Here is a 20302-nt window from a genome sequence, read left to right on the forward strand (position 1 = left end):
CAGCACGGCTAGTCTACACCCCGTGCACGTGTCTCCAGCACGGCTAGTCTACACCCCGTGCACGTGTCTCCAGCACGGCTAGTCTACACCCCGTGCACGTGTCTCCAGCACGGCTAGTCTACACCCCGTGCACGTGTCTCCAGCACGGCTAGTCTACACCCCGTGCACGTGTCTCCAGCACGGCTAGTCTACACCCCGTGCACGTGTCTCCAGCACGGCTAGTCTACACCCCGTGCACGTGTCTCCAGCACGGCTAGTCTACACCCCGTGCACGTGTCTCCAGCACGGCTAGTCTACACCCCGTGCACGTGTCTCCCGCACGGCTAGTCTACACCCCGTGCACGTGTCTCCCGCACGGCTAGTCTACACCCCGTGCACGTGTCTCCCGCACGGCTAGTCTACACCCCGTGCACGTGTCTCCCGCACGGCTAGTCTACACCCCGTGCACGTGTCTCCCGCACGGCTAGTCTACACCCCGTGCACGTGTCTCCCGCACGGCTAGTCTACACCCCGTGCACGTGTCTCCCGCACGGCTAGTCTACACCCCGTGCACGTGTCTCCCGCACGGCTAGTCTACACCCCGTGCACGTGTCTCCCGCACGGCTAGTCTACACCCCGTGCACGTGTCTCCCGCACGGCTAGTCTACACCCCGTGCACGTGTCTCCCGCACGGCTAGTCTACACCCCGTGCACGTGTCTCCCGCACGGCTAGTCTACACCCCGTGCACGTGTCTCCCGCACGGCTAGTCTACACCCCGTGCACGTGTCTCCCGCACGGCTAGTCTACACCCCGTGCACGTGTCTCCCGCACGGCTAGTCTACACCCCGTGCACGTGTCTCCCGCACGGCTAGTCTACACCCCGTGCACGTGTCTCCCGCACGGCTAGTCTACACCCCGTGCACGTGTCTCCCGCACGGCTAGTCTACACCCCGTGCACGTGTCTCCCGCACGGCTAGTCTACACCCCGTGCACGTGTCTCCCGCACGGCTAGTCTACACCCCGTGCACGTGTCTCCCGCACGGCTAGTCTACACCCCGTGCACGTGTCTCCCGCACGGCTAGTCTACACCCCGTGCACGTGTCTCCCGCACGGCTAGTCTACACCCCGTGCACGTGTCTCCCGCACGGCTAGTCTACACCCCGTGCACGTGTCTCCCGCACGGCTAGTCTACACCCCGTGCACGTGTCTCCCGCACGGCTAGTCTACACCCCGTGCACGTGTCTCCCGCACGGCTAGTCTACACCCCGTGCACGTGTCTCCCGCACGGCTAGTCTACACCCCGTGCACGTGTCTCCCGCACGGCTAGTCTACACCCCGTGCACGTGTCTCCCGCACGGCTAGTCTACACCCCGTGCACGTGTCTCCCGCACGGCTAGTCTACACCCCGTGCACGTGTCTCCCGCACGGCTAGTCTACACCCCGTGCACGTGTCTCCCGCACGGCTAGTCTACACCCCGTGCACGTGTCTCCCGCACGGCTAGTCTACACCCCGTGCACGTGTCTCCCGCACGGCTAGTCTACACCCCGTGCACGTGTCTCCCGCACGGCTAGTCTACACCCCGTGCACGTGTCTCCCGCACGGCTAGTCTACACCCCGTGCACGTGTCTCCCGCACGGCTAGTCTACACCCCGTGCACGTGTCTCCCGCACGGCTAGTCTACACCCCGTGCACGTGTCTCCCGCACGGCTAGTCTACACCCCGTGCACGTGTCTCCCGCACGGCTAGTCTACACCCCGTGCACGTGTCTCCCGCACGGCTAGTCTACACCCCGTGCACGTGTCTCCCGCACGGCTAGTCTACACCCCGTGCACGTGTCTCCCGCACGGCTAGTCTACACCCCGTGCACGTGTCTCCCGCACGGCTAGTCTACACCCCGTGCACGTGTCTCCCGCACGGCTAGTCTACACCCCGTGCACGTGTCTCCCGCACGGCTAGTCTACACCCCGTGCACGTGTCTCCCGCACGGCTAGTCTACACCCCGTGCACGTGTCTCCCGCACGGCTAGTCTACACCCCGTGCACGTGTCTCCCGCACGGCTAGTCTACACCCCGTGCACGTGTCTCCCGCACGGCTAGTCTACACCCCGTGCACGTGTCTCCCGCACGGCTAGTCTACACCCCGTGCACGTGTCTCCCGCACGGCTAGTCTACACCCCGTGCACGTGTCTCCCGCACGGCTAGTCTACACCCCGTGCACGTGTCTCCCGCACGGCTAGTCTACACCCCGTGCACGTGTCTCCCGCACGGCTAGTCTACACCCCGTGCACGTGTCTCCCGCACGGCTAGTCTACACCCCGTGCACGTGTCTCCCGCACGGCTAGTCTACACCCCGTGCACGTGTCTCCCGCACGGCTAGTCTACACCCCGTGCACGTGTCTCCCGCACGGCTAGTCTACACCCCGTGCACGTGTCTCCCGCACGGCTAGTCTACACCCCGTGCACGTGTCTCCCGCACGGCTAGTCTACACCCCGTGCACGTGTCTCCCGCACGGCTAGTCTACACCCCGTGCACGTGTCTCCCGCACGGCTAGTCTACACCCCGTGCACGTGTCTCCCGCACGGCTAGTCTACACCCCGTGCACGTGTCTCCCGCACGGCTAGTCTACACCCCGTGCACGTGTCTCCCGCACGGCTAGTCTACACCCCGTGCACGTGTCTCCCGCACGGCTAGTCTACACCCCGTGCACGTGTCTCCCGCACGGCTAGTCTACACCCCGTGCACGTGTCTCCCGCACGGCTAGTCTACACCTCGTGCACGTGTCTCCCGCACGGCTAGTCTACACCTCGTGCACGTGTCTCCCGCACGGCTAGTCTACACCTCGTGCACGTGTCTCCCGCACGGCTAGTCTACTTCGAATTGCCATGTCTCCAGCACGGCTAATCTACCTCTTATATACGTTTCCAGCACGGCTAGTCTACATCGAATAGATGTGTCTCCAGCACGGCTAATCTACATCGAATAGACGTGTCTCCAGCACGGCTAATCTACATCGAATAGACGTGTCTCACACATGGCTAGTCTACCTTTTATACAGTGTCTCCAACACGGCTAGTCTACCTTTTATACAGTGTCTCCAACACGGCTAGTCTACCTTTTATACAGTGTCTCCAACACAGCTAGTCTACTTCGAATAGACGTGTCTTCAGCACGGCTAGTCTACATCTAATACACGTGTCTCCAGTACGGCTAGTCTACATCTAATACAGGTGTCTCCAGCACGGCTAGTCTACATCTAATGCACGTGTCTCCAGCACGGCTAGTCTACATCTAATGCACGTGTCTCCAGCACAGCTAGTCCACCTCTTATATACATGTCTCCAGCATGTGAGCTACAAAAATGGTAACTGCAGTAAGACAAATATAAACTAAAGATATATATTTTACTTTAAATCACTAACAAGAGCGATAATGAGGATAATTGACAATTACTATGTGAAATATGGCTCTTATTTTATTATTATTATTGTTAACAACAATAGTAAGATACAGCTGCTGCTGCTAAAACCGCAGTATCAAATCAGTTTTGTTCATTTAATTAGGAAATCATGATCATCATGATTAAAGAAATGTGTCAGGACTGAAATGATAATAGAGAAACACAAGTATATAAATGCATTATACACCGAGTATAACTTTATTAAATATTACGTAATTTTCATTCATTGTACAACTTAAATATTAATTTCACTGCAGACATCACATTTAACTTTACTCAGCTCTACAGCGCCCCCGGCTGAGGGGACGGACGCACGCGCACACACACACACACACACACACACACACACACACACACACACACACACACACACACACACACACACACACACACACACAATTATGACCAGAAATCTTGATATACGAAAGCATTCAGGAACAGGTGGGTTGTGTGTGTGAGAGAGAGAGAGACAGAGAGAGAGAGAGTGTGTGTATGACAGGTAGTTTATATTTTATTGCGAATCAGATGAAACGTACAGAACTGCATGATTAAATGATGCCGCTGCGCTAAAATCGGCTCTGACTTTAATATTTACTGAGGCGGTGAAGCCCAGAGAGGAGAAATATAAGGAAAGGGGCAGGGCTTCTGCCAGGGGTGGGGCACAAGGGAGGGGTTGGGTTAGTGGAGGGCGTTAGAGATTGAAACCTGCAGAATAAGCTGTGAGGGGACTCTGTCCTTTGAATGAAATTATTTCTATTTAATATCAGATACAAAACCAAATTAGTTCTGAATATTTCAGATCTGACTCACAGGCATCCTGTTAGCAAGGAAATACTTAGCGCTTCTGAGACTAGGGACTAGCGCTACACTGAGGGATAACTGTTAAGTGTAAGAATGAGGTGTGTGTGTGTGATGGTGTGTGACTATGAGGTGTTTGTGATGAGGTGTGTGATGACGTGTGAGGATAAGGGGTGTCATGAGTTGTGTAATGAGTTGTGTGATGAAGTGTATGATAACGAGGTGTGATGAAGAGGTGTGTGCGCCCTTGTCCAGAGCACTTTTGTACGTCGCTCTGGATAAGGGTGTCTGCTAAATGCCTCAAATGTAAATGTGTGTGATGATAAGGTGTGAGGATGAGATTTGTGTGATGAGGTGTACGGATGAGATGTGTGATGAGGTGTGTAATAATGAGGTGTGATGGGGTGTTTGTGTGAGGATGAGGTGTGTGATGAGATGTGTGATGAGGTGTGAGATAAGGTGTGTGATAAGGTGTGATGATGAGATGAGTATGTGTATGAGGTGTGTGATAAGGTGTGTGATAATGAGATGTGTATAAGGATGAGGTGTGAGGATAAGGTGTGTGATGAGGTGTGTGATAATGAGATGTGTGTAATGAGGATCAGGTGGTTGATGAGGTATGTGATGAGGTGTGTGATGAGGTGTGTGATAAGGTGTGTGATAATGAGATGTGTATAAGGATGAGGTGTGAGGATAAGGTGGTTGATGAGGTGTGTGATAAGGTATGTGATGAGATGTGTGATAAGGTGTGTGAGGATCAGGTGTGTGATAAGGTGTGTGCTGATGAGATGTGTATGATGATTAGGTGTGTGAGGATTAAGTGTGAGGATTAGGTTTGTGTGTGAGGATAAAGTGTGTGAGGATGAGTTTGGTGATGAGGTGTGGGATAATGAGATGTGTGATTGGGTGTGTGAGGATGAGGTGTGTGTGATGAGGTGTGGGATAATGAGATGTGTGATTGGGTGTGCAATGATGAGATGTTTAATAAGGTGTGTAATGAGGAGACATGTGTGATGATGTGTGGGATGATATGTGTGATTGGGTGTGTGATCAGGTGTGTGTGATGGGGTGTGTGTGTTATTATCAGGTGTGTGAGGATGAGGTGTGTGATGGGGTGTGTGTGTGTGAGGATGAGGTGTGTGAGAATGAGCATACTGATCACACACAGATCACATACTAATAATTACAGAGACCAACAATTTCTAATACTACCTATTGACCTAATGAGAGCGCACACACATCTTATTTCTATTGTGGGGCTTTTTTATATTATTGTTTTACATTTTTTATGATTTTAGCTTTCTTTTGATCCAGATGATGATGATGATGATGATGCGATGACGTATGCAACCGTGCGTGCGTGCGCGTGCGCGTGTCAATCCAGAGGCGCGCGGCTGCCTCTTCTCACTTGAGGATGCGCGCGCTGTGAATCCAAGATGCTGCTGATGAAGGCGAAGAAGAGGAAGGAGATGAACATGAAGATAGTGAAGATGATGATGAAGATGGTGAGGGTTTGGAAGGAGCGCGAGGACACCTGGCTTTCCGACGCTTTGGAAATGAATAAATAAACATCTGCGCAGGTGGTAGAGGGGAAGTGAAAAACGCCGCGCGCGGGGAACGGGATGTCGTTGTTGTCGCTGTAGAGCTCACCGGGAAGGCGCGCGCAGTGTTCCGTTGGTGTTACCGGACACGGCTCGGGATTTTGTTGTATTTTATTTATATTTATATTTTTACCCTTTTTTTGCGTTGGAAATGGGTTTAAAGGGAAAAGGCCGGTCGCGCGCAAGGATCGCCGGGTGGATAACAGCGCTATAGGAAAAGAAGAAGAGGAGGAGGAGGAGGAGGAGGCGCGCGCGAGCTGCAACCAGCTCGCGGGAGGAAAATCCCGATCGCATGGAGTCCGACGAGATCCCGATGATTTTTTCAGATTTTTGGTTTCTTGGAGAACCCTTCGACGTGAGCGAGCGCACATAGAACGTGTGCGCGCGCGCTCCCCCAACATATTGTTCACCCCCCCACCCCCCCGGCCCCTTCCCCCGACCCTTCGTTCCACCGGTCCCGTTTAATTCCGTTTTAGCAGCGCGCGCGCGTTGAAGTAGTGGTGGTGGTGCTCTTCATCTTTATCACCTTCATTTTCCTCCGGATCCTCCTCACCATGCTGTTTCAGTCCCCGTCCCCGAGCGCGTGAGGAGGCGGAGAGGAGAAGGCGCGCGGGCCTGTGCTCGTGGTGTGAAGTGTGTGCGCGCGCGCGCGCGCGCGCGTGTGTGTGTGTTTTGGAGGTGGGGGGTGAGCAGGATTTTTGTCAGCGCACACAGAGGAGTGAACAACACCGGAGGCGGTGAAGGCACGGGAGACAAACCCGCACGCGCCTGCTAGAGAGAGAGAGAGATTCAGAGAGAAAAGACCGAATCCAGGTACGAGAATCAGTGCGCACGCGCAGCTGTATTTAATAAATCGACCCGGTTTTTTGAGTGATGTGTAAAGCACGCGCAGCAAAAAAAATGTGAAGTTTCACCCTCTTTATCCACACAGAAAGAGTTCATTCAGCACTTCCGGTGCTTTTTATATATATATATATATATATATATATATATATATATATATATATATATATACACACACACACACACACACACACACACACACACACACACACAACAATACTCCTGAGGATCTTTTGAGGACTCCTGACATTTTTTACAGGAGCTTATCAATATATATATATATATATATATATATATATATATATATATATATAGTGTGTGTGTGTATATATGTGTATATATATATATATATATATATATATATATATATATATATATATACACATATATACACACACACACTATATATATATATATATATATATATATATATATATATATATATATATATATATATATATATATATGTCTGTGTGTGTGTGTGTGTGTGTGTGTGTGTATGTGTGTGTGTTTATTGATAAGCTCCTGTTAAAATTGGATCCCCAGGAGTATCATAAAAGGGTGAAGGTGGAGATCTATTCAATACCCAGATGAAATCCAAGAGGAAACCCCTCCTAAATCCCACTGTTAGTATTGTTGTCATCGTATCTGTAATGAAGATTCTGATGAGCAACTGTTAAAGGTCTTCTCCTCAGTTCTGAAGTGAAGCTCCAAGCTTGGTGAAGGTGTTGTGTGTAGAATGGTGTGTGAGATCGAAGCGCTGGTTGAAACATGGAGAACTCTTCAGAGTGCTTGGTGCAAGTGTCACTGCTTTGAGTTCATGTGGATGGAAAGTTCAGGAATGAAATTAAACATGTATGCAACTTAGATTAGAAATAAGACTGGGGGATATTTTAAATCAGATGAAATGTTGTCTGGTTGTAAATGAGATTGTGAGTGTGTGAGTGAGGAGACTGAGTGCTGAGTGCTGGAGACTCGCTGCTCTATTTGGAAACGGTTCATGTTCACGTCTGTCTGCTGTGATTTACAGCTGTGAGTGTGTGTGTGTTAGCCACATGTGGTTCAGCATACTAGCTTATACACGATAAGTGTGTGTAAATATGGGGTGTCTGTGAAATTTTGGTAGCAGAACTAGACTAAATTAAAACTCAGATTGTGAGATTCATGACTGGTAATAAAAGGTTACTGCGAGCCATGTGCAGTGGAACCTTTAGTAGTGTGGGCTGTGTGTTCTGAGCTGTTCTTCATCATCTTTTCCAAGAAATCCATGCTTGGTGCTAAATATTAAGCTTAAGTAGAGGTGGTATGAACAGTGTAGTGTTGAGCTGTGGAGTAGAGTAAATGCAGGATTGTTATTCCTTCAGTAGGACTGAGAAGTTTAGGGGAATAAAAAAAAAAACAAATCGAATGTCTCTCACCATTAAGGTGGAGCACTTAGGGTTGGAGCTAGCAGCACTGATCACAGCTGTTTGGTGCAGAAGTCATTTTCATATAAATAAAAAACTTTACATTTATAAAAGTTACAGTGGCTGTTGAAAGTATGGAAACACAGCATCTATTTGAGACTCATGCATGTTCCATTTGATTCTACGCAACAAACACGGTAAAAGACAAAAACACAAGAATTGGAGAGTGAATGAGTGGAAGAAAGTTCTGTAGACAGATGAGTCCAAATAGGACATTTTTAACCTAACAGAAGAACTTGTATTAAAGGGAGAAGCTCAAAATGTTAGCAAACTGCCTTATCACCACAGTCAAACATGGAGGTGGAAGCTTTCTTGTTTGGGGTTGTATTGGCGCAGGGAAGGTTGGAGACATTCTGGAAAGTAAAAAGAATCCAGACCAACATGGCACACATTCCATACTTCAACACCATGCAATTCCATCTGGACTGCTGCTTATTGGAACCGACTTCACCATACAACAAGACAATAAACTGAAGTATATGTCCAAGCTCTGTAAGAGTTGTTTAGAGAGCGAACATCTGCAGTGTTATCTATCATGGAATGGCCTGCTCAGTCACTGTGAACTGGATCACAAGAAATAAATCTCCAATTATTGAAGAACATCTTTGGCAAGTGATACAAGAGGCATGGCGAAGTACTTCAGCTGCATGTTTGGAGAAACGAACTGTACGGATGACAAGAATGTGTAAAGCTGTCCTTCATACTAACAGAGTATTTTTCAATGAACATAAAGTGGATTATCTGCACATTTATAGATTTGTTTGGTCGAAAACACTAGGTGTTTCCACATTTCACAGGCTCTGTTCACTATTTATTTATTAAAAAATAATATAACAGAGCGCATAATGTAATTTAATAGAAAGAAATAATGGAATGTAATATAATGGAGAAAATAAATTCTACTATACAATTGGAATTATTTGAATGCAATTTTCCTAAAAAAATGTCCCAGCTGCTGATTTTAGTCAGTTTGTAATTTTTTTACGTAACAATTTATATATATGTCACGACCTGCAGTATATCTCAGAGAAGCAAACTGTAAAAGAATCACCATCACATGATCAGATCACTCAGCTGTGCCACAGAGCCTCCTCCTGATTGGAGCACTGATTTATTAAGCTCCACCCATGATGACTCAAGAAGTTTAATTCAAAGCTCTTTCTGATAAATAAGTGATTATTGAGCTAAGTTGATTGACCGAGTGGAATGTTGGATTAGTGTTTGATTGCTGATGGAATGAAGGTCCCCGACCTCAGACATGCTTGGGTAGAAGTGAGATCAATTTCTGGACAGCTGACACCACACACACACACACACACACACACACACACACACACACACACACACACTCACACACACAGTCAGGTTTACGACCCTCTCAAGTGTCAGGATTCTGTAAATAGGTTGCTGAATCAGGGGCTCAGCAGCTCTTCGGCTCTTCACTCACAACGGCAAAAGTGACACGCAGTAACCATTAAATACGCTGTGGTCATGTCTTAAAGGCGTGTAAATCACAGAACACACACGTGTTACACAGTTCACTGCGGCCAGAAACTAGGAACTACAGTTCAGGATGACATTTTTTCAGGGTGTGATGTCTGCTACGAGGCTAATGTGAGCAAATAGCTTGTGTTTACAGGTTATATTAACAAATAGCCTAGTGTTTAGCATAAATTATACATTTACTTTATTATAGCATACTTTAAGAGATGCTCATATTTCTATATATGTACAGAAAGACCACCTTTTGGAGCCTGAGCCATGTACACATGACCTGATTTGGGAACAGTGAATACTGGGTACTGCAGTGACAGAATATTAATGGATGTAAAAAGTGATAATGAAGTGCCGATCATCACTAACTGCACTCCAAGACATGTGTGTGTGTGTGTGTGTGTGTTGTGTGTGTGTGTGTGTGTGTGTGTTTGTGTGTGTGTGTGTGTGTGTGTGTGTGTGTGTGTGTGTGTGTGTGTGTGTGTGTCAGACTGCTGTTGTATGTGATGCTGTATATAACTTTATAGTAGTGTAGAATTCTGTTCTGTATACATCGCTCTACCAGGCGAACAGTAAAGTTAGGGCCTGCCCACACACACACACACACACACACACACACACACACACACACACACACACACACACACACACACACACACACACACACACAAAACCTCCTTCTGTTTATGCTGTGTATTTTTATGAGTGCAATTCCCAAGTCTCACCTAAAAAATATTCAAGCCTCACACACGTGGCTCTGTTACTATGGCAACAGGCCCAGGCAAGTCAGATGATTAAACTGAATATAGTAGTAATGAACAATTTATGGATAAGTCATAAACACACACACACACACACACACACACACACACACACACACACACAAACACACAAAACACTTAAAATCAAGTGGTGTTTGATGTGTGGTGGTCCCCCTGCTGTGTTCAGTGTGTGGTGTTTGGTGTGTGGTGTTCCCCCTGCTGTGTTCAGTGCATGATGTTGAGTGTGTGGTATTCCCCCTGCTGTTTTCAGTGTAGGTTTCCGCTGCTGTGTTCAGTGTGTGGTCTTGATTGTATGGTGTTCCACTTGCTGTGATGAATGTGTGGGGTTGAGTGTGTGGAGTTCCCCTTCTGTGTTCAGTGTGTGGTATTTAGTGTGAGGCGTTCAGTGTGTGATGTTCCCCCTGCTGTGTTCAGTGTGTGGTGTTCAACATCCTGTGTTTAGAGTGTTCAGTGTGTGTTGTTTCCCCTGCTGGGTTCTGTGTGTGTTGTTTAGTGTGTGGTGTTTCCCTGTTGTATTCAGTGTGTGATGTTCCCACTGCTGTGTTTAGTGTGTAGTGTTCAGTGTGTGATATTCAGTGTCTGGTGTTCCCTCTGCTGTGTTTAATGTGTGGTGTTCAATGTGTGGTGTCCCCCCTGCTGTGTTCAATGTGAGGTGTTCCCCTGTTGTGTGTGGTGTTCCCCTTGATGTTTTTAGTGTGTGGTGTTCAGTGTCTGGTGTGCATCCTGCTGTTTTCAGTGTGTGGTGTTTCTCCTAATGCGTTTAGTCTGTGGTGTTCAGTGTGTGGTGTTCCCTCTGCTTTGTTTAGTGTGTGGTGTTTAGTGTGTGGTGTTCCCTTGTTGTGTTGAGTGTGTGGTGTTGAGTGTGTGGTTTCCCCCCTGCTGTGTTCTGTGTGTGTTGTTTAGTGTGTGGTCTTGGATACATTGTGTTCAGTGTGTAGTATTCCCACTGCTGTGTTCAATGTGTGGTATTGGGAATGTGGTGTTCAGTGTGTGGTGCCCACTGCTGTATTCAGGGTGTGGTATTAAGTGTGTGGTGTTCCCCCTGCTGTGTTTAGTGTGTGATGTTTCCCCTGCTAAGTTCAGTGTGTGGTATTGAATGTGTGTTGTTCCATTTGCTGTGTTTAGTGTGTGGTTTTAAGTGTGTGGAGTCCCCCCTGGTGTTTTCAGTGTGTCAGTGTGTGTATTGAGTGTGGGGGACTCAGTGTCTGTTGTTCCCTCTGCTGTGTTCAGTATGTGGTGTTCAGTGTGTAGTGTTCATTGTGTGGTGTCCCCCTGCTATGTTCAGTGTGTTGTATTCAGTGTGTGGTTTTCAATATGTGGTATTCAGTATGTGGTAATCCCCTGCTGTGTTCAGTGTGTGGTATTGTGTGTGTGTGTGTGTGATGTTCCATTTGCTGTGTTTAGTGTGTGGTGTTTAGTGTGTGGTGTTGAGTGTGTGGCGTCCCCCCTGCCATGTTCAGTGTGTGTATTGAGTGTGTGGCACTCAGTGTGTGGGGTTCCCCCTGCTGTGTTTAGTGTGTAGTGTTCAGTGTGTGGTGTCCCTCTGCTGTGTTTAGAGTATGGTGTTTCCCCTGCTGTGTTAAATGTATGGTGTTCCCCCTGTTGTATTCAGTGTGTGGGGTTCCCCCTGCAGTGTTCCGTGTGTGGTATTCAGTGTGTGGTTTTCAATATGTGGTATTCAGTATTGGGTGCTCCCCTGCTGTGTTTAGCGTGTGGTGTTTCTCTGCTGTGTCTAGTGTGTGGTGTTGCATCTAAGGTGTTAAGTGTGTGGTGTCCCCCTGCAGTGTTCAGTGTGTGGTGCCCCCCTGTAGTGTTCAGTGTGTGGTGTTCCCCTGCTGTGTTCAGTGTGTGGTGTTCCCCTGCTGTGTTCAGTGTGTGGTGTTCCCCCTGCTGTGTACAGTGTGTGGTGTTTCCCCTGCTATGTTCAGTGTGTGGTATTGAGTGTGTGATGTTTCATTTGCTGTGTTTAGTGTGTGGTGTTGAGTGTGTGGAGTCCCCCCTGCCATGTTCAGTGTGTGTATTGAGTGTGTGGGGTTCCCCCTGCTGTGTTCAGTGTGTAGTGTTCAGTGTGTGGTGTTCAGTGTGTGGTGTCCCCCTGCTGTGTTCAGTGTGTGGTGTTCCCCCTGTTGTATTCAGTGTGTGGTGTTCCCCTGCTGTGTTCAGTGTGTGGTGCCCCTGTTGTGTTCCGTGTGTGCTATTCAGTGTGTGGTTTTCAGTATGTGGTATTCAGTATTGGGTGCTCCCCTGCTTTGTTTAGTGTGTGGTGTTTCCCTGCTGTGTCCAGTGTGTGGTGTTGCATCCAAGGTGTTCAGTGTGTGGTGTCCCCCTGCTGTGTTCAGTGTGCGGTGCCCCCCTGTAGTGTTCAGTGTGTGGTGTTCCCCTGCTGTGTTCAGTGTGTGGTGTCCCCCTGTTGTGTTCAGTATGTGGTGTTCAATCTGTGGTGTTTAGTGTGTGGGGTTCCCCCCAGCTGTGTTTAGTGTGTAGTGCTTAGTGTTCAGTGTGTGGTGTCCCCCTGCTGTGTTCAGTGTGCAGTGCCCCCCTGTAGTGTTCAGTGTGTGGTGTTCCCCTGCTGTGTTCAGTGTGTGGTGTCCCCCTGTTGTGTTCAGTATGTGGTGTTCAATCTGTGGTGTTTAGTGTGTGGGGTTCCCCCCAGCTGTGTTTAGTGTGTAGTGCCTAGTGTTCAGTGTGTGGTGTCCCCCTGCTGTGTTAAATGTGTGGTGTTTCCCATGTTGTGTTCAGTGTGTGGGGTTCCACCTGCAGTGTTCCGTGTGTGATATTCAGTGTGTGGTTTTCAGTATGTGTTATTCAGTAGTGGGCGCTTCCCTGCTGTGTTGAGTGTCTGGTGTTCCCCTGCTGTGTTCAGTGTGTGGTATTGCGTCTAAGGTGTTCAGTGTGTGGTGTCTCCCTGTGGTGTTCAGTGTGTGGTGATCCCCTGCTGTGTTCAGTGTGTGGTGTGGGGGACACCAGTGTTCCACCAGTGTTTCCCTGTGGTGACCCCCCCCCCCACTGTGTTCAGTGTGTGGTGTTCTCTGCTGTGTTCAGTGTGTGTTGTTTATTGTGTGTTGTTTAGTGTGGTGTTCCCCCTGTTGTGTTCAGTGTGTGGTGTTCCCTCTGCTGTGTTTAGTGTGTGGTGTTCAGTGTGTGGTCCCCCCCGCTGTGTTCAGTGTGTGGTATTGAGTGTGGTATTAAGGTGTTCAGTGTGTGGTGTTCCCCATGTAGTGTTCAGTGTGTGGTGTTCCCCTGTTGTGTTTAGTCTGTGGTGTTCCCCTTGTTGTGTTCAGTGTGTGGTGTTCCCCCTGCTGTTTTTAGTGTGTGGTGTTCAGTGTCTGGTGTTCCTCCTGCTGTGTTCAGTGTGTGATGTTTTCCCTGCTGTGTTCAGTGTGTGGTGTTTCCCTTGTAAAGTGTGTAGTGTTGAGTGTCCGGTGTTTTTTCTTGCTGTGTTCTGTGTGTTGTTTAGTGTGTGGTGTGCCCCTGATGTGTCAAGTGTGTGGTGTTGGATGTATGGTGTTCAGTGCGTAGTATTCCCCTGCTGTGTTCAGTGTGTGGTATTGGGTGTGTGGTGCTCAGTGTGTGGTGTCCCTGCTGTATTTGGTGTGGGGTTTTAAATATGTGGTGTTCCCCCTGCTGTGTTCAGTGTGTGGTATTGAGTATGTGGTGTTCCCCCGGCTGTGTTCAGTGTGTGGTGTTTCCCCTGCTATGTTCAGTGTGTGGTATTGTGTGTGTGTGGTGTTCCACTTGCTGTGTTTAGTGTTTGGTGTTGAGTGTGTGGACTCCCCCTGTGGCGCTCAGTGTGTGTATTGAGTGTGAGGCGTTCAGTATGTGGTGTTCCCCCTGCTGTGTTCAGTGTGTGGTGTTCGATGTGTAGTGTTCAGTGTGTGGTGTTCATTGTGTGGTGTTCCCCTGCTGTGTTCAATGTGGTGTTCCCTCTGCTGTGTTCAGTGTGTGGTGTTCAGTGTATGGTGTTCCTCAAGTTGTGTTCAGTGTATGGTGATCCCCCTGCTGTGTTCAATGTGGTGTTCCCTCTGCGCTGTTCAGTGTGTGGTGTTCAGTGTATGGTGTTCCTCATGCTGTGTTCAGTGTGTGGTGTTCCCCATGCTGTGTTCAGTGTGTTCAGTGAAGTTCTTGCTGCTTTTCTCAGATCTCATTGGCTTTACATGAACTGATGGCAATTTTAGTCACTTGTATTCAACCTGTGTGTGCCTCTGCTGCTATTGGCTGAAGTGATTTGTAATGTCACAATAATTTGTTTATATAAATACATTTCCTATCTTCTGTGACTCTTATAGATACACACACTGGATCCACAAACAGCCAGGTGCTGGATCACAGAGGGAACATTTTAGAGGAGGGAACGGTCCATGGAGCGCTCAAGGACAACCGGCGTCTGCCTTTGGTTAGGCCTGGTCTCCGTGGCGACGGTCCTGATGTGTGTTGATGCCGGGGATGTAAACGAGACTTGTTCAGACGAGGCATCGAAATGCAAGCCAGGAATCCTGTTGCCGATCTGGTATCCAGAGAACCCATCGACTGGGGACAAAATGGCCCGTGTGATTGTCTACTTTGTGGCTATGATCTACATGTTCCTTGGAGTGTCCATTATTGCTGACCGCTTCATGGCTGCCATCGAGGTCATCACGTCTCAGGAGAGAGAGTTTGTGGTGAAGAGGGTGAATGGGGAGACGATGACTACAACAGTACGCATTTGGAATGAAACCGTATCAAACCTTACACTGATGGCTCTGGGCTCATCTGCTCCTGAGATCATGCTCTCGGTGATTGAGATCTGTGGTCACGGGTTCCATGCCGGAGATCTGGGACCATCCACTATTGTAGGAAGCGCCGCCTTTAACATGTTCGTCATCATTGGCATTTGCGTGTCTGCAGTACCAGAAGGTGAAGTGCGTAAGGTCAAGCACCTGCGAGTGTTCTTCGTGACAGCAGCATGTAGCCTGTTTGCGTACGTGTGGCTCTACATGATTCTTGCTGTTTTCTCACCCAATGAGGTGCAGGTTTGGGAGGGGCTTATTACACTTGCCTTCTTCCCCGCTTGTGTGATCTTGGCTTGGGCTGCTGACCGCCGTCTGCTGTTCAACAAGTTCACGCACAAGACCTACAGAGCTGACAATCACCGCGGCGTGATTATCGAGACAGAGGGCGAACGGTCCAAAGGCATAGAAATGGATGGGAAAGTGCCAAACTCACACTTTCTGGATGGTGGTGCTGCTACCAACCTGATGGGTCTAACGGAAGGAAAAGAAATGGATGAATCTCGTCGGGAAATGATCAGAATTTTGAAGGACCTAAAGCAGAAACATCCGGAAAAGGACCTGGATCAGCTGGTGGAGATGGCTAACTACTATGCACTGTCGCACCAGCAGAAGAGCAGAGCTTTCTATCGCATCCAGGCCACACGGATGATGACAGGTGCTGGGAACATCCTGAAGAAGCATGTCGCCGAGCAGGCAAAACGCAGCACCAGTATACAGGAAGTGCATGTTGAAGAGCCCGAAGACTTTGTGACTCGGATCGGATTTGAACCTGCTGCATATCAGTGCTTGGAGAATTGCGGTGCTGTCCTGCTAACCATTGTGCGCAAAGGTGGCGACGTCTCCAAGACAATATACGTCGATTACAAGACTGAAGATGGCTCAGCCAATGCTGGGGCTGATTACGAGTTCACGGAGGGCACTGTGGTGTTCAAACCTGGCGAGGTCATCAAAGAAATTGCCATTGGCATTATTGATGATGATATATTCGAGGAGGATGAACACTTCTTTGTTCGCCTCAGCAATGTTCGAAAGCTTGACACGGCAATTGACGACGAGATGCCGGCGTACCCCACGGTGGCACTTGGGTTTCCTGCTGTAGCCACGGTGACCATCCTGGACGATGATCATGCAGGGATCTTTACATTTGAGAGCGGTTCTGTGCACGTGAGTGAGAGTGTGGGAATCATAGAGGTCAAGGTACTCAGGACATCTGGGGCGAGAGGGACTGTCATCGTTCCGTACCATACTGTTGAGGGACTGGCAAAAGGAGGTGGGGAAGACTTTGAGGACACGTACGGAGAGCTGGAGTTCAAAAATGATGAGACCTGGTAAGAATAAACTTAAATCTTTATGTCTGGTTACCGAAACTAGCATGTTAGCATAAAATACACAAATACACAAGTAGATTTTAGCAACATGAACTAGTAAATAATCTAATGTTAAACACAGCTACATTTTATTGCATGCTAGTTAACATTAGCATAAACTACCTAAATAGAAAGTTCACAGACCAGGTACAAAACATGTACAGTTGAAGCTCTGTCCACAGTGACATAGACCTATCTGTTACTCAGGAAAAGTAGATTTGTGTGTGCACGCGTGTGTGCATGCGTGTGTGTGTGTGTGTGTAAAATGCAGGAATCTACTGTATGCATTCGTGTCCCAGTTGCTACTCAAGATCAACTTGACAAACAGTGCATACACACACACAATCACACACACACTATATATAGAAATAGGACAGTTCCCTTCATTTAATGTCGCGGAGTTATGTAGCTCTCTCACGCTTTCTCGTACTCTGAGTGTGTGTGTGTGTGTGTGTGTGTGTGTGTGTGTGTGTGTGTGTGTGTGTGTGTGTTGTGAGTGTGAGTGAGTGTGGGAGTGAGCGAGAGAGAAGGAGAGACAGAGAGAGATGCATTCTGGTGCAACGTGCTGCAGCATCATGGGAATGTGGAAACACCTGCAGCCTGGGAAGAGATTCCCCTACACACATACACACACATAAAATCATTACTGATTGGTTGTTACTTTCTGTTTAAACCAATGAGATTGTTTAGGAAAATAAACAGAGATACAAGAAATCAAAAAGTTTATTACGGTTCCATTTTAGCACCCCAGAGTTCAGTATGGTCCTCATTAATCATCCCAGAGTTCAGTACGGTTTCCATTAATCACTCCAGAGTTCAGTATGGTTCCCAGTTTATCACTCCAGAGTTCAGTATGGTTCGCAGTTTATCACTCCATAGTTCAGTACGGTCCTCATTAATCACTCCAGAGTTCAGTGCAGTTTCTGTTTATCACCCCAGAGTTCAGTATAGTCCCAGTTTATCACTCCAGAGTTCAGTATGGTTCGCAGTTTATCACTCCATAGTTCAGTACGGTCCTCATTAATCACTCCAGAGTTCAGTGCAGTTTCTGTTTATCACCCCAGAGTTCAGTATAGTCCCAGTTTATCACTCCAGAGTTCATTACAGTTTCAGTTTATCACTCCAGCTTACAGTACTGTCCACTTTCGTCACCCCAAACGGAAATCTGATATATCGCTATATGTTAACATATAAACATATATATATATATATATAATGATACTTAATATCTGTGAACATATATGAACATATTTGAAGTTCTATTGGTTGCTTGTGGCAAGTATATACACATAAGTATATGTACAAACATGTGGAATTTGATTGTTTAGTCCTGTGCTTATCTTAAGCATCTCTGCTGTTGGATATAGATCTACCAATTGCATAAATGTAAATGCAGGGAATTAAATTATTCAAGCTGTTCCTTGAGAAGAAGCAACCAATTCATATAAGATATATGAATTGTAAAATGCTATAATGTGCATTTTACACATGAATGTAATGGATCTGAAACCAACCTGATCAAATTACATTCCCTATACTTGATTTCTACAAATGTAGATGTTGCGTATGCGCCTTACAGTCGCAAAAATAAAAAAACCTTAATGCAGGCAAGTCGGAGGAATACTTCCTGCAATACTGACTCAGAGACAAGGAAGATTTGGATGAAAAAATGTGGAGATTTTACAAGGTAAGGTATTTTCTACATTTATAAACTATTTAAACTTAAACATCAAATTTTATTACGATTTACGATCTTGATTTAATAAGTATCTAAATTTTGCAATGACTGCAGTTATGAGTGAATTAACTATTACCTGACCTGTTTGGGATTTTTTTTTAACAGCTTTGTCATCTCCCCATACATTTTCCTTTGCTTATATGCTCAAACATGAATGTTTACTAAATGTAAATGTTTATAGGATTTCTCATTCAAACAAATCTCTTAGCAAACATTTGTAAGATATATGGTCACCATTAAGCATAATATGTAAGCAAATTATGTGTATGATTTGTTATCTCGCTGTTCATTTTATTTTGCTAGAAATATCCTGTGCAAATATGCCAAAACAAACACACTTAGTCGACTGTGTATGAATGTTATCTGCATTTGAATGTTTGATTTTATATAAAAACTAAATGTGTACATGAAGAGAAACATGCATTTTCAGTTGTAACTTTATCACAGAAAACAAATTCTAACTATTATCTATTTTTACTATTTCAGTGACCTCATTGGTGTTACTTCATTTAACAGTTTTGCATTTTTGACCATGGCTTGGGACAATCACAAAATTACGGTATGTTTTTAAAAAAAAAAAATATTTTTATTTATTTATTTATTTTTATTTAAACAACTTTAATAGTGTCATTTCTTTGTAAAAGGGTTGATGTCTTTTGTTTTTTCTGTCTTTTTTTACTTTTAGATATGTGAACTTTGGGAGTGACATTATTCCGAAATTCTTAACTCCAGTTTGGGACACAAATGCAGTGTTTCAAGTTACAGATCAGGAAAAAGAGTACATTGATTACTGTACGATGCAATCATATCACAAAATTAATTTGAAAATGTGAAAATAATGGCAATGTTGCAATGTTACAGTTTTGATACATTATGTTTAATGTTAGATTTGGTTCCTTGTTGGCCCCTGTTAATTGTTGGCACACTGGTTTTAAACAAATGCTTTAATTTAAGCACTGCATTATAACATAACTACAAGTCCTGCTGCTTGCTTTTTTTGACTCTGGAAACAATTGTAAACCAACAATAAATTTTTTAAAATGAAACATATTTTGACCATTAATTTTATACAAAAATTATTAAATATACATACAGTTTGTGTTTTTGTGTGTGTGTGTGTGTGTGTGTGTGTGTTATAAATACAAGTATAGACATCCTTTATCTATATATGAACATGTATTCTATATTCAAATATGTGTCATATATATGTGTATTTGAGAAAATGTTACATATATAAATTTTTTTCTAATATTAAGAAATATATGTGCCATATATGTACAAGTATTTGACATATATTTCTATATTTGTAAAATCCAAACATGCATGCAATATATGTGCTATACTGGAATCCAGTTTTTCCATTTGCTTCTCGCTTATCACTTTTCTGCTGAAGCACAGTAAATTTACCATATTCATACTTTACACCAGGAGCTTGTTCCTCATATGTGGGTTAGTCTGTACATTGGCTCAGATTCAGGGATTATTCTTTTCTCCGAGGTGGTTGTTGAACTTATTGCCATGACAACCTAAAGTGAGTAACCTTAGACATGCTTGGTTCTGTGCTCAGAAACCTGCTGAAGTTGAATCAATAAAGAGAAGAACATTTATAGTACATACGGTAATAAACTGGCCTGATCAGTATTCCCAGTGTACTGTAACCACAGTGTGACATAGACATTACATAGGCTGCTGTGACATAGACTTTGACATAGACTGCTACATAGACATTGGTAATGTCATTAGAGTAATCTTCTCCACTGCTAAAAATATTGGCACCCCACAAACACAACAAACTATCTTCATATTGAGATACAGATTGTGTGAATTACAACTGTACTGACGCAAAAGTGGATCTTGGGTTCATTTCAGAAAGACATGCGGTACACTTAAGTAAAAGTGGTTAAAACAATTTGTTTATGTGTTTAGAAATGGGTAGTGATTTGTCATACTGCAGTTGGCACACACACACACACACACACACACACACACACACACACACACACACA

General features: G+C 46.1%; 1 protein-coding gene across 2 annotated transcripts in view; it reads left to right on the top strand.

Moving 5' to 3' along the window:
* Positions 1-4936: 4936 nt before the first annotated feature.
* Positions 4937-20302, top strand: part of slc8a3 (solute carrier family 8 member 3) — a 39433-nt gene continuing 24067 nt past the window's right edge. Inside the window, exons 1-2 of one of the 2 annotated variants that reach the window (XM_083539918.1) lie at positions 4937-6650; positions 14709-16519. In XM_083539918.1, coding sequence (XP_083396044.1) covers positions 14781-16519 — 1739 coding nt within the window. In that variant the 5' untranslated portion in view covers positions 4937-6650; positions 14709-14780. The remainder of the gene's footprint in view (positions 6651-14708; positions 16520-20302) is intronic. The other variant, XM_083539919.1, reaches the window with a different exon arrangement.

The sequence above is a fragment of the Silurus aristotelis genome (genome assembly GCF_946808225.1).
Source record: "Silurus aristotelis genome assembly, chromosome: 4".
Lineage (NCBI taxonomy): Eukaryota > Metazoa > Chordata > Actinopteri > Siluriformes > Siluridae > Silurus > Silurus aristotelis.